Below are 21123 nucleotides of genomic sequence, written 5' to 3' on the forward strand. Positions count from 1 at the left end.
TTGCAGAATGATCCAGAGTCAGCTTTTACCATATCCACACTCAGAATGATGCTTGTAGATTTCAAAAGCTTTTTAAATTTATTTGTTCAACATAAGCAAGCACAACAAAAATCACTGACTACATACAGGAGTTTTACCATTTTAATTTATGAATCTCTTCATGTACTAAAGTAAGACTATGAAAAACAAAAATAACATTTACTTAAATACAATTAACACCTAAAGTTTAGATAGTTTTAATGAGTTGTAATAAACAACATACTAATGAGAGAATTTACACATTAAAATTTTTATTAAACTGTAATACGCTGGAAAAAGATATTCCCAAGCATTCTACATTATAAAATGCATATTTAAAAACAATTAATAGTGAATTCACAAATGTCCACTATTGTAAATTGTTACAGCCTTAATATAAAATCCAGAAATGGCAAAATGTCTAAAATACGTGTATAGCTACAAACTGATTACAAAAGGCAGGTTATAAATAAGTCAATAAAAAACAAATGCAAACACATCTAATGTAAACTCAACAATAGTTGTTTGCACAAACCATAGAAATAGGAAAAATAAACCTCATAAAACTGTCTGGTTAGAGAATTTTTTAAAACAGCTTCCCATTATTAACCATTCTTTTTGGTTGTTGAATAACTTACTATGATTCAGTGGAATTATATATATATCCTTCTCAAACTAGTAAATGATGAATGGTGGCTGTGATTTACAGAAGAATAAACCGAAGTGAATCTGAAAAGGCTCCACAGGTGTCCAGGGTCAGCACTGAACACCTGTCACCAGGTAGCAGAAAGGTTTTTGTCGCTCCCTTCTTCAACAACATATGGAGCAATATGTTGGAATTTTAGCTTTGATGATGAAAAGGCTTCCCTGTCAATAGGAAAAAGAAACCAGCCTTGTTAATATCATGCAGGGTTCCCCTAATTGGTATTACATTTGCAAAAACATGCTTAAAAAAGGACCCAACTCAAAACAAACAAAACGGGGTAAGAGCAGAATGATGAAAAGAGAAGTGAAACTTTTTTTCTGAGTTAAATAAAATATAGGTTATCGCTTACTTTAAAAAAATAATTAATTAGAGAGGTAGTTAGGAACCAGAATAGCAGTATTTGAATCCAGCTTCTGCCAGTCACTCCCTGTCATATCTGGAAGTTATCAGGTCTCTGTGCCTCAGTTTCTAGATCTTTAAAGGGGATAACGACAAAACCTCCCTCTGAGGGTTGCAGCAAAGACTAAATGAGTTTACTGTCTAAAAAGCACTCAATGAAACAGCCGGCAGGTATTACGCTTCCCAAGTGCTCAATAAAGATCAAGGCGTGTGTAAGCATGGGCCTAGGACAAATGTGCGTATCACACAGGAAAACATAAATCAAGCTCAGAATGAACCAATTTCAATTTAAGGCCGGTTAAAAACTGACTAGTTACAAGGAAATGACACTGTGACTGTCACTGACATTTTTGTTTTCCCAGAAGTTGAATCTTTCCATCGTGTGACAGATACATGGAGACCCTAAGAAATGAGGCGCCACAACACAGAGAAGACTCTTTTGTAGACCCGTCTCTAAATACTTAAAGAGGAAGAAAAATAAATGTTTATGTTTTAGAAAGGAAAAGAGAACATTCATCAATTTCATGAAGGATGACAAGTATCCAAAATAAGCACAAAAAATAATTAAGCTGAGAAGTCTTTGATATGGAATAATATGGTATGAAATAATAATTGATGTACTTGCAACAAGGCGTTGCATAAAAATATTAGGTAAGATATTAGGAGAGAACAAGCAGAGAAAAATACCTGAAGGAATAACTAATACTTAATATCCATTGTGACTTCAAAATCTTTTCTTATTCCGTACAAGCAGGATTCAAAACTAAGGAGACCAAGCAGTGAAGAGGCTCCCTCTGTCTCTGAGACCCTGGATTGGTCACCTATTCCCTTGGGAGACCCCGCCAAATCTTAGTGTGCTATTTCTAGACTTTATGCACAAACTATCCCTTCCTTTGTACGCACACGGATGCAACCTGACATATGGGACCTGCCCTTCTCCCCATACCAGTCCGCAGGATGTCTGAAAACCACCTGGGAAGAGTTTCGGCTTAAAAAGCGGTGCCGTCATTAAGCATCCGTTTACTTGCATTTCACAGCGGAGAAAAGGACAAATTCACTCTGCATTCCAGTTCTCAGAGCAGCAGGCACATTTGCAAGCAAGAACTCCCTCCCTTTCTCCTGAACTGGGCAGGGGACGGTTTTGTACATCACCACTAGGTGTCTGAATGCTAATCCTCAGCCTAGGGCCCACACAAAACAAAGAAACCCATTATCAAGTAGCCTTGGGAATTACTTCCTCCTCAACCTTTCTCTGAGGGAATTCATTATGCAAAGAATACTATCAATTTAAAAGGTCACTGAAATTGATCAAATTGGGTAATTTCGGCAAAGCTTAAACAAAAAGAACCTGCTATTTTAAACCTGTATACAGTCATATGAATTTCTTTATACCTAAAATGCAATGTAACTCTGTCATTAAGATCTGATTAAGGGGACTTCCGGCCAAGATGGAGGCCTAGACAGATACGCTGCATCTCCCTCCACAACTAAGATGAAATACAACTACCTCAAAACTAGAGACAACGAGAAGTTCCAGAAAACCGAGCTGCATGAAAGTCCAGCAAACAAAGATATAAAGAAGAAATATTCATCCAGACAGGTAGGAAGGGGGAAGCCAGGGTGGAGAGGACATGGTGTGGTGGCGGCGCAGCCGCAGGCCAGCAGAAAGCCCAGTCACATGTTTTAAAAAGTCGGAGGGACACCTGGGGAGGACTCCCAGCACCAGACCAGACCACGCAGCTCACAGTCCCAGCACCAGGGAAAATCAAGCCTCATTGCTTCTGACTGTGCAGACCGGTGGGGGTTGCGGCGGAGGAAGAAACTACCAGTCTATCCGCAAAGTCCGCTTGTTTAAAGGGCCCCCAAGGTCCTAGAACGTCCACAGACCCACCCACTCTGGGAACGATGGTCAGGACAGCAGCTAGAGGGGTGCCAGTCCCATACGGAAGTGGGAGAAGTGCCTGGAAAAGGGGCGAGTGCTGGGCAGATGGCATTGTTGCCTCTCAGACCCCTCCCTCACATACAGCGCCACAACGTGGTGGAAGAGGTTGTCCTGTACTGACAAATCCCTAAGGCTCCGCCCCTTGCAACATAACAGGAGCAACAGCTCTACCTAAGACACAGAGGCAAACAAACACAGGAGCCTGTCAAGCTGAGGAGACAGAGAAGTATGGCCCAAAAGGGGGAATGGATCAAGGTTCCAGTGGGAGAACTAAAGAACGAGGAGACAGCCAAACTAACAAACGAGGAGACAGCCAACCTAACAGATGCAGGGTTCAAAACACTGGTGATAAAGATGCGCACAGGCTTGACAGATATGCTTAAGTATGGCAAATGCATAAGGGATAAAGTGAAGGCTATGCTAAGTGAAACAAAGGAAAATTCACACAAAACCAATGGTGAAGGGAAGGAAACCAGGGTTCAAATCAATGATTTAGAACATAAGAAAAAAAAACAGTCAACTAGTACAGAATGAGGAAACAAGAATTGAAAAAAAAGGAGAAGAGGCTTAGGAACCTCTGGGACAACTTTAAATAGGCCGACATCCAAATCATAGGGGTGCCAGAAGAGGAAGAACAAGAAATTGAAAACTTATGTGAGAAAATAATGAAGGAACCCCCCCCCCCAAATTTGGTGAAGGAAACAAAGAAGTCCAGAAAGCACAGAGAGTCCCAAACAAGCTAGACCCAAAGAGGACCACACCAAGACACATCATAATTAAATGCCAAAGGTGAAAGAAAGATAAAGAGAATCTTAAAAGCAGCAAGAGAAAAGCAGAGAGTTACCTACAAAGGAGTTCCCATAAGACTATCAGTGGATTTCTGAAAAGAAACTGCAGGCAAGAAGGGACTGGCAAAAAGTATGATTGTGGGAAACTTACACATTTTTTAGACAGAAAAAAATGGCAAATGAAAGGAAAAATACTCTTTTTCAATGAGCTCTCTACATTAATCCTGCTATTTTTTGAACTTTTATATGGTCAAAGCAGAAACATCCAACGTGGAGAGAGAAAAACAAACCCGCAGAGCCACACTGGCCGCAGGGCCACACGGTAAGCGGAGGGAGGGCGCACAGGCCTTGCGCCCACTCACCTGGGGCGGACCCAGCGCTTACATACGGTGCGGCCTGGCAGGGCCCAGTGCTGAGCCCCAAAACGGAAACAGTGACGTCAGCCTGCAGAGTCACTGCGGCTGAAACGCGGTCACAAGTACGAACGATGACGACGCAGTAGCGCGCGCTGCTTACCTCACCTCCGTGCCGCTCCAGGTGCTGCAATGCGCTGGTGATGGGCTCTTTGAATTTCTTGTCCCTCAGTCTCCTGGAAAGCTTTACAAGTAAGGTTTGGGGAAATAAAATGATTTGAAAAAGGAGTAATATTCACCATAAGTAAAACTTCACTAAAAAAACAGGATAACCAGAAGTAACGTCATCGCGCCTTTACTGTACAGTAAGTGCACGAACACCGCTTCGTATGTTTTCACTTCAAGGCTTCTTTTAGGAAGTAGCCCACTGAAGTGTGTCTATAATAGATGCCACTCTGTTTCTCAGGAAAATAATTATTTCAAAGGATACCAATCCTACAAAACCTGCGACAGTGTGCTATCCAGAGTAAGTGTTCTAAGGACTTGCATACTTTTCCATTTCATAATTTGCAAGAGCATTTGGGGAACTATGACGGAAAGCTAAGGCTCTAAAACACGTGTTCCAAGAGTAATACACAATGACACAGGCGGGCGGACAAGCTCTGCTTGTAAGTCATAGCTAACCAACCATCACATTGCTCATTAATCTGTGTGTATCACCTTTGCTTCCTTCTCACTGCAGCTCTAAGTTCTGCTCATTAGGTGCTTTCTACTAAAAGAAAGTTTGAAGAGTACACTGTGCATTAGTTAAACGTTTTATGAACCGTTAGGATGATAAGGTTGTGTGTGTGTGTGTGTGTGTGTGTGTGTGTGTGTGTGTATTTTTAAGGTTCTGAATGATCTGAAGCCACTGCATCATGAAGAGATAGGGATAGTGCATGGTACATATTCCCAACCATTTTACTCGTTTCGGTCCTTACATGTGTGAGCAGATGTTTCAGGTGGTCATTCAGAGCAGGACCAACCACAGCACTTAACTGTACCAGAGCGTTCAAGCCTCTTTCAAACACTTCATCATCCGAATGAGCCTGTGGAGCGTTGGTTGGTCGGGGATGCGTGGATAGGAAGGGAAAGAAAAGGAAAGGGAAGGATGTGTTAGGAGAAAGGACAAGCCAGGGGAGAGAAACTGAGATCCAACACTCAATATCAGAAGATAATCAATCAAACCCAGAATTTAAAAAAATAACCTTTAATGCAAGACATGTAGAAGCAACATACAGATTTTAGCTTGGCTGAAACATGAACTACGATATCTCGCAGCATGCAGGAAGACTGCTTTGAGGTTCATTACTTTCTCTAATTACTCAAAATGTCCCTTTTTACCTTTAGTACATCCTCTACAGGTGTTTTCAAGTAAGTAATCATCTGGTTGTGGATAAGAGTGACTTAATTCTGCACACACATCAAAACACCAGGTAAAAAGCTAATCTGCATATGATTTGGAAGAAAAGGAAGTCATAAAACGCCTTACATGTACCACAGAAAACCCAGAGAATGAAGCACATACCAGAGCTGCCCTGAGCGCGGGGATCAGTCTGGGAAGCAAAGGCATGGCTTTCTCAGGAGCATCTGGGACCAGGAGTAATTCTCTGAAGCCCTCCTTTGAGACGAAGGTGTGTGGATGCTTGGTCTCTCTCAGACCCTGACAAAGACCAAAACACAAGACACAGTCCACATTTGACTAGACTAATAAGAACTGAGTTCGTACTTATGTAAGTGAAAATCACGTTTTATTATTGTTTTCCTAATAACGACATAATTTTAGTAATTACAGTTTTAAACAGAAAAATTGTGGAATAAGAGACATATAGGAGACAGAAAAGATTTCTATCTGAAGGGAGGAAGGAAGGAAGGGAGGAAAAGAAAAAATTAAACCGAAAAAAAGAAACAGGAAAAAAGAAGAGAAGCAAAAAAAAATATTTTAAAAAGGGAAGAAAGGAAGGGGGGTAAAGAGAGAAGGGGGAGGGAGAGAAAAGGTAACTAAAAAGAATGAAGAGGAAAAAAAGGAAGAAAAAAACTTACTAGTACAGTATTCCATCACTTATTACGGGTATTATGTTCTAGAGCCCCCCCCCCCCCCGAGAAAGGTGAAAATCCACGAAGTAGGAACCTTACATTTATTTTAGTATTTATATATATTTTAAGGCTTTATAAACCCTTTCCACACACTTATAAACCATTCCCAGTCCCTTACTACCCTTTCCCACTCTCTTATTAACTTTTTCCACACTTTTATAAACACTACTTATGTTCTTAAACATATTCTACGCTCTTAAACCTACGTAACTTTAACAACATACGTATACAGTACCACAAAATCCTGCGATACAGCGAAAAATCCGCAATAATTAAATATAATATTTTTTAAAATCCCGCGATATAGTGAAAAATCCGCGATAAATAATTATATTTAAAAACCCTGCGATACAGTGAGGCCGCGATAAGTGAACCGTGATAGAGAGGGACCACTGTATAATAAATATTTTGTTTACGTTCCTAAATGCTACCTGAAAGCACAATGCATCAGTCTGAAGTGTATGTTTATAAACACCACTTTATGAAGCATAATTATTGGACTCCTTACCTTTATCATGATCTCACAATTTGTTTTCCTGACACAGACGTTAAGTATATGAAGGAACCTATCTGAAGTGATTTAAATAATTCTATAAAAACACCTGCATGATTTTCTACTTAAAAGGTACAAGTAGGCAAAACCCTGGAAAATTCTACTCCCTCCCAAAAAAATAAGGGAGTTAATATCAGTTTCCTAAGAGACACATTGTTTGAACAGGACGGCTGTACAGAGACAGACCAACCACTCCTCACTGTCCGAGAGACGTAGTTTAAACTTAAAACCACTGGCGTTCTCCTGATTTGACAAAGATCTTCCTCCACATGGATTCTAAGTACTATCATATTTTCTGTATGAATATTTCAACCACTTACCTATAAATACCTGCGTAGACTAATCTCATGCTTATAAAGCTGATTAATTAGTTTCTAATAATCATACGCCAATTATATTTAGTTCCTAAGAGAGTGTAGTGTTTTAATGCCTACAGTTTGGCTCTTAATTCAAAAGGAAAGACTTCCACTTACTAATGAGGAACAAAATAACATTTAATGCAATTTTACAAGAGTTTCCCCATAAATACTTTTGAGATGTGGAGTACTTATTGACCTCAGCTAAAGTGATGAGAAGAGGGTCAAAGGGAAGGTTGCCGGGCGGACTTTCCCACTGTAGCCTGTGTTTCACTGACCCGTGCACCAGTCTGCAACATAGAAACCGTAACTGTAACAAGGACGACAGAATTACATATGAAGCAGTGACTGCCTACAACATGCAGACTCTTTCTAGAACATAACCACATTAGAATTATTTTGTAACATGTAGGAAAACCATGACTTCAAACCCTGTTACAAAAACATCTTATAAAGCCATGCTGATAACAGTACAAATCCCCACCCTTTCGGCAAAAGTGTTTGCTGGAAAACTCAACAAGCCTGCATCTGCGCAACCTAGTTTTGGAGCTCAAGCGTGTTGCTGTCTGCGAGTCTTAGTGCAAATGTTACAGCTGATGCGTTTCAGTCATAACTATAACTAAATAATGACCGGAAATAAAAAATACAAAAACGTAATAATTAGAAACAATAATTTATTCTATAATAAATACTGTTTTTAAGATATAGATAATTGAACCCTAATACAAATGACCTGAAGTCAAGCCAGGTTTTTTCCGCGTGAAAGAGACGACGGATGCCAGGAAGGCCACGCGGCTATGCAGGGTGACAAAGGGGCAGCCCCTGAATTTGAGTCACTGCTGCGGCTTCTTTCTTTAAGCTGCCTTTATGGAGGCGTAACGCACATGCAATAAGCGGCTCTGACTTCAGTGTACAGTGTGGTGAGCCCTGACGTGTGATTACACACAACCGTCACCACAGTGAACAACGTTACCCCCCTCAAACGTTCGCAGCCTCTTGGCGCCCTCGTTTGCGTTACCTTCCTCACAGCGGAGGCCTCAGTAACATTGTTTTACATCTGTAGCAACAATGAGTTGCTGCGGGCGGGGAAGGAGGTCTAAGAATGCTAACAGGTTCAATTTAGAACAGCACAGTCCACCGAGTCTACAGACACCATTGAAAACTATACTCTTAAATATTAGAAAAGCAAAGCAGAACAGAAAAGGATGCTGTGATTATTCTTTCCACAATGAAAATAAAACTTTCTATCAACTACACCATGCTAAAACTGGATATACTCATAGGAAATAAATGTTTCTAGAGCGAAATCTTACAATGATATCACTCTATTAGTAACGTATATCACTTTCTTTAAAATAATTCTGATTTCGCTCTAGAAAGGTGGCAAGAATTATATCAAAAGAAAAACAGAAATACGTACCATAAATATTTCAATATAATTTTAAAAAATTGAACATTTTGTATATTTAAGATATATTTCAAAAAACAATTAAAACAATTTCATTAAACTGTCAACTTTCAGTTTACAAACAAAATAGGATTATTTATTTGTAACCTGTCCAAGCCACTGAAGGCCTAAATTGTTTTAGAAACTGGTTCGATTTCTTAAATTATCTGGTGGTTTACTGGCGATCTAGTGATAATTCTATGTTGGAATCCAAATTATTTTCTTCTACAGTGTCCCAGGAGCTATACCAATCCATCAGCCCAAAAGTGTAAGTCACCTTTGTTTCAAACTCCCTCGTAAATAAAGCTTTCAATACATTTAAATTGAATACTACATTGATTTTACTCAGTTATTTTGTATAACACGGGGAGTTGTAACTTGCATTGATTTTACCTGCAAGGAATACCTCCTTTAGCGTAAATAGCTGCAAATGGAGAAGGGGCTCGTGACTGGTCACCAAACTGAAATAAAAGATGACAAGGATATAATAAATATTTCTACCACCTCCACTTTGTGATATCTAATCCATTTTAATCCTGCTCAGGTCAGAGGCAAAGGAACCCCCCGGCTTTCCAGCCACGGTTAACTTCCCACAGCATCACTCTGCTCAGCAACACGGCTGAGAAAGCCCGTCCGCCCTCTCAGGGCTGAACACGCAACACCACAAACGCACTTCGTAGACTTCCCTTCACCCCTAACTTGCCTCAGAAGGCTTGAAGGGGCCAGAAACCATATATATAACAAATAAATATACTACAGATAAATACATAAATATCATAGATATAATAAACCTCCCCACCCCTTCCCCACTGTAACCCTGTAAGGTGAGAACCGAATGGGGAAGAGGCGTTGAGTGAGGGAAGGCGTATTTGTTTTCAGCCTTCAGCGCGTTTCCTACTTGTCCTCCAGCTTAGTGATGCTCTGTGATTTCCCGACCTGGCTTTCTGCTTCCGTAAGAATCAAAGGCTTGCGTTGGGCAGGGCTGACAGAGCGGGAGACAGAGCAAGACTCTCGCAAATACTTGCGGAGGTGTGTCTGCTTAGCTGTAGGACCTCACACCTTCCAGTTTTGCTATACTGTGCATTATTCTCTTAAGAACAGATTAAATCTGGACCTACTCTCAAAGGCGATTTAACAGGTGATCAGTCACAACAGTTAAACAATCACAGCATACATAGTTTCTATATGAATACAACCAAATGAAATATTTTTAATTACATGCAGTAATTAAAAAATATACTTAAAAGTTTAAGTTTAGAACTGGCCCCTTTTCCTCTAGAAAAACAGGTTTGAGTAAAAATACATATGAAATTTCATCAAAATAAAATATCACGATAATAGATTCATTTGCAAAACTCAATCCATGTTCTGTGTAATAATTCACAGTGATAGTAACATTTTACTCATCAAGTTATAATCCCTGCTAAGAAAAATATGTTTTAAAAATTGTTTCCAGGTAAGAATCATATCAGATAAGGAAATTAAGTGAAAAAGCGTGGCTTAGATTGGGAAAAAATTAAGACAAATTAGGGCTGTAAATTCCTTCATTTAAATATGGGAAAAGGAAGCGACCACGAGAAAATATCAGGGTGTCTGTCAGGATTTCAATTTCCCTGGCAGTGTGTGAGTTACAGAGAGCAGCAAAGGAACACAGATACTCAAACTATGTTTCATTCTTCTTTTCTAAGTCAGATAAGAGTCCTGTCCCTTGGTTCGTTCATTGCATCCTCACCCATGCATCTAACCTGCCATCAAAACCAGAGTATCAGGTATTCCCAGAACCCCTTTCAAGGGCTGGAACCATTACCATGTTACCCTATGAGAGGTTGGACCAAGCACCCCCTGGGACTGTGGCACGGGTGTGTTCACTTTGGGATAATTCACGGATCTATACACAGTTATGCACTTTCATGGGCCTACACCTCATGTCTGTCAAAGCTGATCCAACTACTGTGAAAAGGCAAAAGGAGGCTGGTACCATAGTTAGGATTCCTGGCAGAGCAATTTATAGGTCACAGAAGAATGGTGAGAGTGCTTTATGCAACCATAGAGGCATGTCATTCATCCTATGACAATGATAAATATGTGTATTCATTGATATTAGAAAGTCAGATAACCACAGCAAATAAAAAGTAAGGCTGACATGCCATTTATTTTATATTCTGCAACAGTCACCCATGAACGAGACAGGACCGAGCAAACCTGGCTAATATCTACTGCATCCCTTCGAATCTCCACGCTCTCCCACACCATCTCCATTCTTCATCACCGCCACCACACGCCCTGGCTCCATCACTACCTCAAAACTAGCACAAGAGACTTAGGGGAGAATTCAAATGGTGCAACAGTGTGCGAAGTGCATGTGACTTAGACAAATCTACTGAGTCAGGAACGTCTTTTGTACCTACCGGGTTAATTGTCTTAGGGTTAAGCTTATCACTTGGTCGAGGATGAACTTTTCTTGCAGACTCCGGTGAACTGGCGGACGGTGAGGATTTGCTCTGTAGAGCTGTAGTCCTATGTGTTATCTGTGGACTTGGTGATGGCCTTTGATCGTAATTACCTGGAAAAAAAAAAAAAAGAAAATCAACAACAATGAAAAAGAATAAAACCTGCCCCTCATTCACGGGTCTAACAGAACGCATCATTAATGAAGTCGCCCTCCGCACTGAAAAACGACATTTTGTACCTGCCCCTTTGTCTCTCAGCTGTGTGTCTCCGTGGCACTCAGACTTCTGCATCGCTTCCCCTTTACTCCTGCAGTTCAATGAAACTTGATTTCAAAACATTTTGAAAAGAAAAATTCACTAATAATATGAAGCCCAAGACAGAGTAGAGTGAAAATACAGTAAAAGACACACAAAAAGGGAACGGTATGGCGCTTCAATTTCCTAATCTATGAAACGAGAGGTGAACCCAGCCTACGAAGGCCGTTGCTGGGTAACATATGACCTTGCTCAGCAGCCAATGGCGGTGCACCTCTCCCTCTTCCATATTTCCCTCTTTCCTGTTAATGGAAGGGGTCTTGTTCATAACCCATGATTTCCCGCCTAATCAATGATTTCTAAACTTCTGTCTCTACCAAGGAATCCTCCACCACACACCCAGGCTCACAGACCCAACGGCCTGCTGGTATTTCTAGGCCGAACTCCAATCCCAAGTTCACGTAGCCTTTCCCCGTTTCCTCCGTTGTTCAAATGCTCACTTCCGTGCGCTCTAATCCCTGCGCTGCTTCCTTGTTTCTACTTGATTGCTTCCTCTCTCCCTTACAGGACACCCCGGTCATCCTCTCATTAGAGCATTTCCCACTTCATGCCTTTAATACAGTCATTACATATATGACTACTCCTCAACTACACTCTAAGGTCTTCCCGTGCAGCCACACCAGTAAGGTCCTCTCCACTTCCAAATGAAAGCTTCTCAAATATTTGAGGACAATGACTCAGCTCTTTAGCTGTCTTTTCTTCAGGATAAACACTGATATTCTCTGAAGTGATTCCTTACATGAGGTGATTTTCATCTACTTAATAAATTAGAAACCTTCACAAGGAAGATAAAGTTCCACAGAATAGCATCAAGCCTGATACTGTTTCAAACATGATGTGACCAGATAAGAGTGCCTTGTAAGGTCAAACCAAATATTAGTATTTCTGTACCCAGAATTTTAACTTTGTTTCTTTTATTTAGTACGTTGACCAAATTTTCTCATCCTATGACCAGCAGATGATTTACTTCCCAATATTACACTTCACATTCACTCCCAAGGCACTTTCTAGAAATATGGTCATTAATCTCATTAAATCTGTCAGATAATATTCTAAGATAAGCTAAGGCAAGCTTTAAATATGCTGACCTAATACAGCACTTCCGTGATTATTTAACAGGTATTTACGATTGTACCTGGCCTGTTTTGAGAAGCTCCTGATGAGGAACAATACAATCTAAGTTTCTATTTTTAAAAAACGGGTGCCTCATTTCCAACTCTATAATTTAGGGTAACTACAACAGCTACTAGCCCTGGCTGGTTTAGCTCAGTGGATTGAGCGTCGGCCTGCGAGCTAAGTGTCGCTGGTTCGATCTTCCAGTCAGGGCACATCAGAGAAGGAAAACTCTGACTCCAAAAAACCTCCGCTGCCTTGCGGCATACCTCTTCAGGGGAAAGGCTAAGGGAGTAAACCCCAACAGAAAATCCGGAGCCGGAGTCCCTAAGGCGGTTTGACGTTGGAGTCAACACCGGCAACTCCTGCGGCGCACCTGAACCCAAGCTGTATCGACTCTGTCTTTCCCTTGGATCCTTCAGCTGCGAAGAGAGGGGGGGTCTGCTGCATGGGCAACAGCAGACCCTCCATATCACCCTGCCCAGGCTCTGTAGCTTCAGCGTCATCGCAAGATGTCGATTCAACACGGGAGGAGACAGATGCCGTGTCACTCCCGAGTCGGACTGCACAGCCATTCTCGGCGGTGCAGATAGACTCTTAAGAAGCTACACCATCGTCTCTCGAGACGGACGGCTGCCGACGACAACAGCTACTCTAAATGTTAATGAAGACTAGTAAATCAATACACGTAAAACATTTAGAAAAGTTCTTGGTACATAGTAAGTGCTATATTGAGGTTTAGCACTTTCTTTATAATGATATAAAGTGGTTTTTAGTATCACCAATAGTAGTGGGGTGAAGGTGACTAGTTTCCTTGTTTTTGAAAATTCTGGTTTAATAATCTGGGCTACGTCAATCTGAGGATTAGTTCGTTCTGATCGTAAATTGTTATACCTGACAGTGGAAAAAATACCACAAAGATGCTTACCCACAATCATAAGAAGTGCAGAGTTTGCCACACCAAATCATGACACACATTTTCCAACACAATCAATTCTGCAAAAGGTTTTGTTGGAACAATAACATTTGTACTCTTTCATATCAAAAAGCTGTTCCTTTTAAGGTACTAATGGGAAGGTACTGAATTATGAAAGAGTTCTAAAAGCCACTGAAAGTCTTCATTTGACTTTTAAACATGTTAGAAAAATGAGCTTCCAAAGGTTTTAGTATACAGGGCAGTTTTTACGTGTGATAGACTTATGTAATTTTCAGGAATAACAACAGAACACACACACACACAATGATGCAAATATTTCTATGTCCACTTTCAAAACACCTTAGTTTCTTTCCAAAACAATTAACTTTTTTTCTCTTATTGGTAAAAGTATCACCTTTTGTCTTAAGGACAAATTAAGTGTGCTTAATTAAAAAAAAAAAAAAATCTGCCTAGATTACTGACAACCTGCAGCATGAATTGTTTGTAAAAAGAAAATGCTTAATTTACCCCACGCTCAACCACCCTGTTGAGTGCTTTTTCATTAAAATAACATATAGAGAGTGGTGGTAAAAGGGGAATATTAGAAGGAAATGAAAAATGGGCAATTGCTTAGTGTTGTAAATAGTCTAAGGCCACCAATGTTTTACAAAACAATATAGATTCTAAACAGACTCTAGAATCTACAAATCCACTTATCCCAACACCCAGACACTGTCACAGTATCAGAGCAAACAAGCGGGGGCCCCACTGTGGGGCCCTCGCTTTTCTCTGAGGTTCCCTTAGCTGCTGCTGCAGGGAATCGACAAAGGGCTGCAGGCGTCTGTCAATGCCACAGAAACACACCTTGCTTTCACTGTCTGAACAGTTCATAAATCCTACCTCTTTCTCTATAAGCACTTGTCCCCCCGCACCCCATTTTTAGAACACTGTGAGAAACTGCTTGCTCAATTCTCAAGAGCAGGTGCCACATTATTTCCTATTCTCTAGTCCTGTGTTTAGGAAGTTCTAAAAGCATAATAGGTACCCCACGAAAGAAGCCATGCTCCGTCTCTAAAGTTCCTTCTAATTCCAAAGTACGGCGACAGAGTCCAACATCCACCTACCTCAGTCTCCTTTTAGCACAAAGTAATCCGAAAGGGCCCGTAATAAGGGTCTTAAAACCTGTCTTTAATTTTCCTAGTCTCTACTCCTCCAATACTATTTATTTCTTAATACCAATGGCCACTTTAGGGCCGGGGTGTGGAGGCATGGGGAAACTGGAGAAAAACATTGATTTTTTTTTTTTTTTTTTTTTTTTTTTTTTGAGAGTAGATGAAAAGGCGGCCGGTTTGAATTAACGGGAAGGATGGCTACGATGGGCCAAAGCCAAAATTTGGGGGGGGGATAAAGGGGGGGGGGCGCGAGCTCTTAGCTCACAGCATCACCAGGGACCTTAGCAACGGAGTCCGGCAGCCCTAGCAACGGGCCAGGGCAGAAGCCGGCTGGGCCCCGAGAGGGCGGGAAGAGCGGCCAGAAGCCCGCACCCGCGCCCACGGCTCCGGGGACTCGCTCCTACCGCGCCTCCCTCCCGCTGCGACCCGCCACCAGCTGCCACCCCAGATGAGGCTTTTCACCGGCGACCGCTCGGCCAACGCCGCGAGTGCCGTGGCCCGCTGCCGGAGTTTCGGGAAGACGAAGATTCCCGCGGTCCTTGGGTCTCGCGGCGCTGCGCGTTGACGTCAGACGCACGTTACGACCACCAAGCCAATAGCAGGGAGGCTGTCGCGCCGGCGCCGGCGGAAGAGGGTTGCCCTGGCAACTAGGCGCCAGAGGTGAAAAGGGCAGTTCCTGGGCTGTGTGCTCCGTCTGGGGACAAAAAGGTACCTGGTGGAGGTTGATTTTGAAATGAGAGGTCCAGGAAGCAGAGGGGAGCACGGGCTCCTATCTCCTTGCATCGCGGCGTCTCCCTGCTCCGTGTACTTAACCCTTCCAGCTCTCTGGCGCCCTTGAAATTCCCGGGGTTCCCCAGCTGTCTTGCCCGAGATCGTCTGGGAGCGGAGCACCATGAGCTCCAGCCACAGAGTCTTCAGAGGGGAGAGCCAAAGCCATCTCCCTGACCAGCTGTAGAATTTTGTTTCCTGTCACATCCTATTAATTCACAGGCTCTTTCATCAACTGCATAATACAAGCGCGAGCTTTTGTACTCCAGATATTTAATAAAACATGCTGCAGGAAAATGTGTGTTCCCGTGTGATGCCAATAAAAGCAGTTTGGGATGTCACAGTAAAAAGCCCAAGTCCTTTCAGACTTGTCCCACTGCATTCCTTTCCAGAGTCCTCTTCTGTTGCCAGCCTTAACTTTTTGCTTAGATAAGTGCCAACTATACAATTGGCTTTGTCTTAACACCCCAGGCAGTGTAATCTTTCTCTGTCCCTGAAGCTCCAACTTTGCTTCCTGAATTGCTTCCTGAATTGCTGCCCCAGAAGCACCTTCACTAGGCTGCTTCTAGCAAATTATAGTGAGGACTCAGGAAATGCTCTCTGAATAATTGAAATGAACGAATGGATTCTGTAATTTCTCCAGTGTTCCATGAACCTCGCAGGTATGTCTATCTGAACTTTTAAAATCCATTATAATGTATTTACCTATCTTTCCCGCTAGGCTGAAATCGTCTCCATCGGTGTTTTACGCCAAATATCTAGCACAACACATGCTTAACAATACTTTTTAAAAAGCAAAAGAAAAGAAAAAAGTGATCCTGTTTTTAGAATGTTCCCCATAGTGTTCTCTTCTCCAGCTTTTTCAAGATGTATTATATCTCCTTGCTCTCTTCCTCACGCCTAGCATTGCCAGTGTCAGATTGAGCAGCATCTAGCTTATCTTCATTAAAAAAAAATAAAGAAACAAGTTCATTGGCATTGTGACTTTGGGTATCACGTAGTAATTAATGCTGGGCACTTTCTTGCACATACTAGTTTGAGAAGTCTGGGAGACATCCAGTTTAAGCTGGCCTAAATAAAGATCACAGTTTCTTTCTTAATGGCCAACTTCAGGACTAAAGGTGTAGAATCTAAGGTGCTATATTTACCCTTGATTAATGTACTATCTCTGTAGTTCCCTTATACATGAATAAATACCCCTTGGTAAATAAAACCAAATTATCCAAATTATTGTATTTTTAATGTATTACTGCATATATAAAGTTATGAACAAGGTAGCAAATCTAATGAAATTTGAAAACTCAGATTTTTTTCTTATTGTTTTGATACCTATTTCACTTGTGAAAATTTCTTAATTATATCTATTTAGTCATCAAGCATTTTAAAGTAAATATCAGAGGTATTAATGGCTTGGCCTTGATTATGTTAAAGAAAATCTGTTCCTTTTTTGTACAAATTACAGACTGACTGATCATTCCCAATTATCAGGAAATGAGATGTAAGACATCTCATTTTTTTTTTTCTATGTAATTTTCAGTACACCCTGTCAGGAAATGCTAGCCATATAATCATTGAGTGTCCAAATGGAAAAATTAAATTCTAATTTTAATTATTTTCCACATGGAAAAAATTAAGCCATGATGATGGTTACTCTGGTGAAAGTAAATGAGATCAACATGAATGAGCACAGAGGGCAGCAGGGTCCAAAAGAAAGAAAACATGAGTCACATTGGAAATTCTTCATTTCCTAGTAGACACATTTTTTTAAAAGTAGAAAGAAGCAGGTGAAATTTTGTTTAAAAACATATTTTTACTTAACTCAATACGTCCGAAATACTATCAATGCACAATAATTATAGAAATAGTAGGTGATGCTTTACTTTCTTGTTATTATGCTAAGTCCTCAAAATTTCATGTGTGTATTATATTTACAGCACATCTTAAACCAGAGTAGCCACATTTCATGTCCTCAACAGCCACGTGTGGCTAGTGGCAATCATTGGAGTGTAGGAAGAGAGAGCTATGTCCTCAGAATTATACAAGCGTAGAACCGAGTGAATAAATGCAATGTGTTAAGTAGTTGCAGAGTACACTCTATATGTAGCATGGATTGTTAGGTGTTGGAAGATAAAGCAAAATGGAAAGGGAAAATAATTAAATTAATCTCTGACTATGAAATCAGACAAGTCGGTCGGCAGCCGTCCGTCTCAAGAGACGATGGTGTAGCTTCTTAAGAGTCTATCTGCACCGCCGAGAATGGTTGTGCAGTCCGACTCGGGAGTGACACGGTATCTGTCTCCTCCCGTGTTGAATCGACATCTTGTGATGACGCTGGAGTGTCCTCTTCAGTGAAGCTGAAGCTACAGAGCCTCGAGAGACGATGGTGTAGCTTCTTAAGAGTCTATCTGCACCGCCGAGAATGGCTGTGCAGTCCGACTCTGGAGTGACACGGCATCCCTCTCCCCCCGCGTTGAATCGACATCTTGTGATGACATCTTGTGATCGTCATCACAATCAGACAAGTAATGACTTCATTTATGAGTCATAGTTGAATTTGGTTTCTTTTACAAACTCCCTTTTGGTCTGTGAAGAAACTTACGCTTCTTCTCCTTGATATGTGTTGGGAAGGGAGTGGTGAAGCTGAGAGGGATGAGGTATCCAGTCTTCTGTTTTCATCTGCCTCTGCTGCCAGCTGCTAAGATATACTTTGACCTTTCTGGTCCTCAGATGTGTGTTCTCTCGTCTTGAAGATTGTTATGCATGTCTCTCATTCCGGATTCTCATCCACAGCGAATTTCAATCTACTCTTAAGTTCCCAGAAAGTATTCTATTCTTCCCATCTGTAGGGAGAGAAACCCACCTGTTGAGTTACACACTGTAGAGATAATGGGAACGTGCAAGATTGTCTTCAAGTCTTTTGCCTATTCACCCCAGGTAGCCATTTCTTTTGATCTGCACCCTGCTAGATTCAAGGATACCTAGGCTCATATTAGTTCTGAGACGTTGCCTTGGGATTAGAATGGAGGGTGGGGAGGGCAGGGCACACTGTCTCTTTGCACTCAGATCTGGACCTGGACATTGAAAGATGGCATAGTCTTCCAACTCTTCCAAGTAATGACTAATCCTTGAACTCGGCTTTTAAAATTTCAAAACCAAGAATTTGCTATTTTTGTCAGGACAGTCCCCTCCCAACTCGGAATCAATGAGCATAAAATAGTCCAGCTGCAGTCTGCATGGAAGAAGTGCCATGGGGTAGCAGGAAGTGTTATTTTTAAAGAAACAGCTTTATTATATTAGTTTATAATTTATTTTAGAGTATTTTATAGGACTTTCTAGTCCAAGGTGACAGAATAAAACAGCATTTAAAGAGTGTTTTATTCCACTTAGTTCAAGTACAACTTAAATTGAGGGTTAGAGATAGGCAAGAAAGGAATGGGTTTTTCATATGTCTGTTAGCAAGTAGAACATTAACCACAATTAAAACAGTTCATTAAGTCCTAGGTGGTTAATCCTTGTTCTGCTGATCTTGGGTTAATGTGTCCTCTTTCACAAAGGCATTTGCGACAGGGCTAAAAGAAACAGAAGCTTTGACTTTGTCTCTCTGTACATTCTAAAAGGGGCCCATGATGGTAATGTCAGTTTATAACAGAAACCCTGTTCACATGATTTCATTCTCTATAAATAATATCAATAGTTAAGAGTACAAGGTATAGTCTTTTGCGGAGGAATTGTTTTATTTATTTATTTTTTAAAGTTATTTCCAGATGGCTTCATTTTTGATCCTTGACTCGTAGAGGCACCTTTACGTCTTTCTACTCACGGTGTGGTTCACAGATAATCATCAACATCACCGCACTGCCATCATCACCTGGGAGCATGTCTGACTCTGCATTTTTCCAAGACTCCTCAGATGAGCAAATGTGCCTTGCAGTTTAGGAAGCAGTGATTTAAGCATGTGTGAGGGCGAAACAGAAACTACCCCTTGGTGATAAAGAGTAAGCATTTCCTGTGAAGTTATTATAACGATCACAATGTCAGAATGAAGGTGAATGCAAGTGTCTCTGGAGGTGTAATAAACAATCATTGCATAGGCATTTAGTCAAAGATTACACTAAGAATGAAAACTAAACCTTTAGGGCTGTACTGGGTTGAATTTTATTGTCCCCCCGCCCCCAGTCATACATTGGAGTCCTAACTTGCATTACCTTAAAATGCGACCTTATTTGGGTAAAGGGTCATTGAAGATCTAAGTCGTTAAGTGAGGTGACTACTAGTCTTATAAAAAGAGAAAATGTGGGCACAGAAACATACATGGGGAAAACATCACGTGAAGGTGAAGGCAGAAGCCAAGGAACATTAAGGGCTGCCAGCAAACCACCAGAAGCTAAGGAAGGGGCACAGAGAGAGTCCCCCTTGCAGCTCTCCGCAGGAGCCAACACTGCTGACCTATGACCTCAGACGTCTAGCTTTCAGAACCAGGACACGATGTAACCATGCAAACTGGGGCTTGGCCACTTGGCTCCTTTGATTCACATGACTCCACAATGTGTGTTGAAGGAAACAGGTTTTTATTTACAGGATTCCAATCTTGGGGGGAGGGGCTGAGAGCCCTCCTGCTCAAAGCCCTCCTCTCCCACAAGACCCAGAACTTCCCTTGCTCCCCGAAAGGCTACAAGCCAAAACCAAGCCCAGAAGTTCCCTGTATCCTTATCTGTCCATCAACCAGTCTCGCAAACAGATCTCCATCCTCTCTGGAATAAGCACTTGTGGGTTTCAAGAGTCTCCATCCTCTCGCAGCAGCTCTCCCCTTCAGGATCTGGGGTGCGCTGTTCTCAGTCTCCATGTAGGGGTTCAGGAAACCATGTGCCATGTTACACTACACCAGAGACAAGACAGTGACTTTTCCATACATCCTTCAGGAAAGAAGAAGTCTGCAGCTCAGCATTCCCGGTCACAGTTCAGCGCCAAGCATCTCTCATGAGTCTGGGTGGCCCGGCAGGTCCCTTCAGCTCCATCAGCTCTGCCACCGTCTTCTGCAGGCAGACTTTCAGGCAGGCAGACGGGCCCCCAGAACTCCCGCTCCAATTTTAAATGCTCGTCCCAGAACTTGCTGTGTAATCTAACATCCAGCTCTTCCTACGGTGCATTACTGTCCACCGTTTCTGTCAGCTCCCTGGGGTCTTTGACCCTCTTTTGGCTTTTAGTCAGGGCAAGAGTTCCCAGAGATGCATGCGCATCTGGGGAGGGGATCTGCCTCCCTCTAGCTCAGGCAAACACTGTATGACCCTCCCCCTGGCTATGTCACGAGTCACTGAACTTTCTCATGGTCACATACACAATTCACCCCGGGAAGCAGCATTCTTCCCTTCAAAAAGTCATGCCTGTTAATCTGCCTTTGTGATGGAATGTATCTTAAAGCTTTACTCTTCTCTCTGTGGGCATTCCTGACCCTGCACCCTTCTTGCCTCCCTGTAGGATTTGGGGGGTCAGTGGGGATCCCTCTGCCCAGGGGACCAGTGCTCTGCACCCTGTCACAACACTATATTTCTTCTGCTTAAGTCTCCCAGATTATTATGCCAGCTTTCCCAAGCTAATCTAAGAGACCTGACAAATCTTTCGGAACCCTTGGATTCATCCCATAATGTGTGCTGCAATTGTCTTCTATTGAAAAGTTATATTAAACCTCGAAAC

General features: G+C 41.7%; 1 protein-coding gene across 1 annotated transcript; it reads right to left on the reverse strand.

Moving 5' to 3' along the window:
- Nucleotides 1-268: 268 nt before the first annotated feature.
- On the reverse strand, nucleotides 269-15218 carry PACRGL (parkin coregulated like). Its single transcript, XM_090267021.1, has 10 exons — nucleotides 15069-15218; nucleotides 13505-13572; nucleotides 11388-11455; nucleotides 11107-11261; nucleotides 9092-9159; nucleotides 7451-7541; nucleotides 5774-5908; nucleotides 5187-5294; nucleotides 4370-4450; nucleotides 269-885 (listed from the first exon to the last, which is right to left on the reverse strand). Exons 2-10 carry the CDS (start codon nucleotides 13552-13554, stop codon nucleotides 829-831), a joined length of 813 nt encoding a protein of 270 aa, XP_090123147.1. The 5' UTR covers nucleotides 13555-13572; nucleotides 15069-15218; the 3' UTR covers nucleotides 269-828.
- Nucleotides 15219-21123: the final 5905 nt, after the last annotated feature.

The sequence above is a fragment of the Furipterus horrens genome, unplaced genomic scaffold (assembly GCF_987537825.1).
Source record: "Furipterus horrens unplaced genomic scaffold, mFurHor1.1.pri manual_scaffold_2, whole genome shotgun sequence".
Taxonomy (NCBI): Eukaryota; Metazoa; Chordata; class Mammalia; order Chiroptera; family Furipteridae; genus Furipterus; species Furipterus horrens.

Coding starts and splice junctions, on each gene's coding strand:
- PACRGL (XM_090267021.1), bottom strand. CDS start 13,554: ATGTGTGTCATGATTTGGTGTGGCAAACTCTGCACTTCTTATGATTGT. Junction 9,160..11,106: donor ACCCTAAGACAATTAACCCG/GTAGGTACAAAA, acceptor CTTTTATTTCAG/TTTGGTGACCAGTCACGAGC. Junction 886..4,369: donor TGGAGCGGCACGGAGGTGAG/GTAAGCAGCGCG, acceptor TCCTATTGACAG/GGAAGCCTTTTCATCATCAA.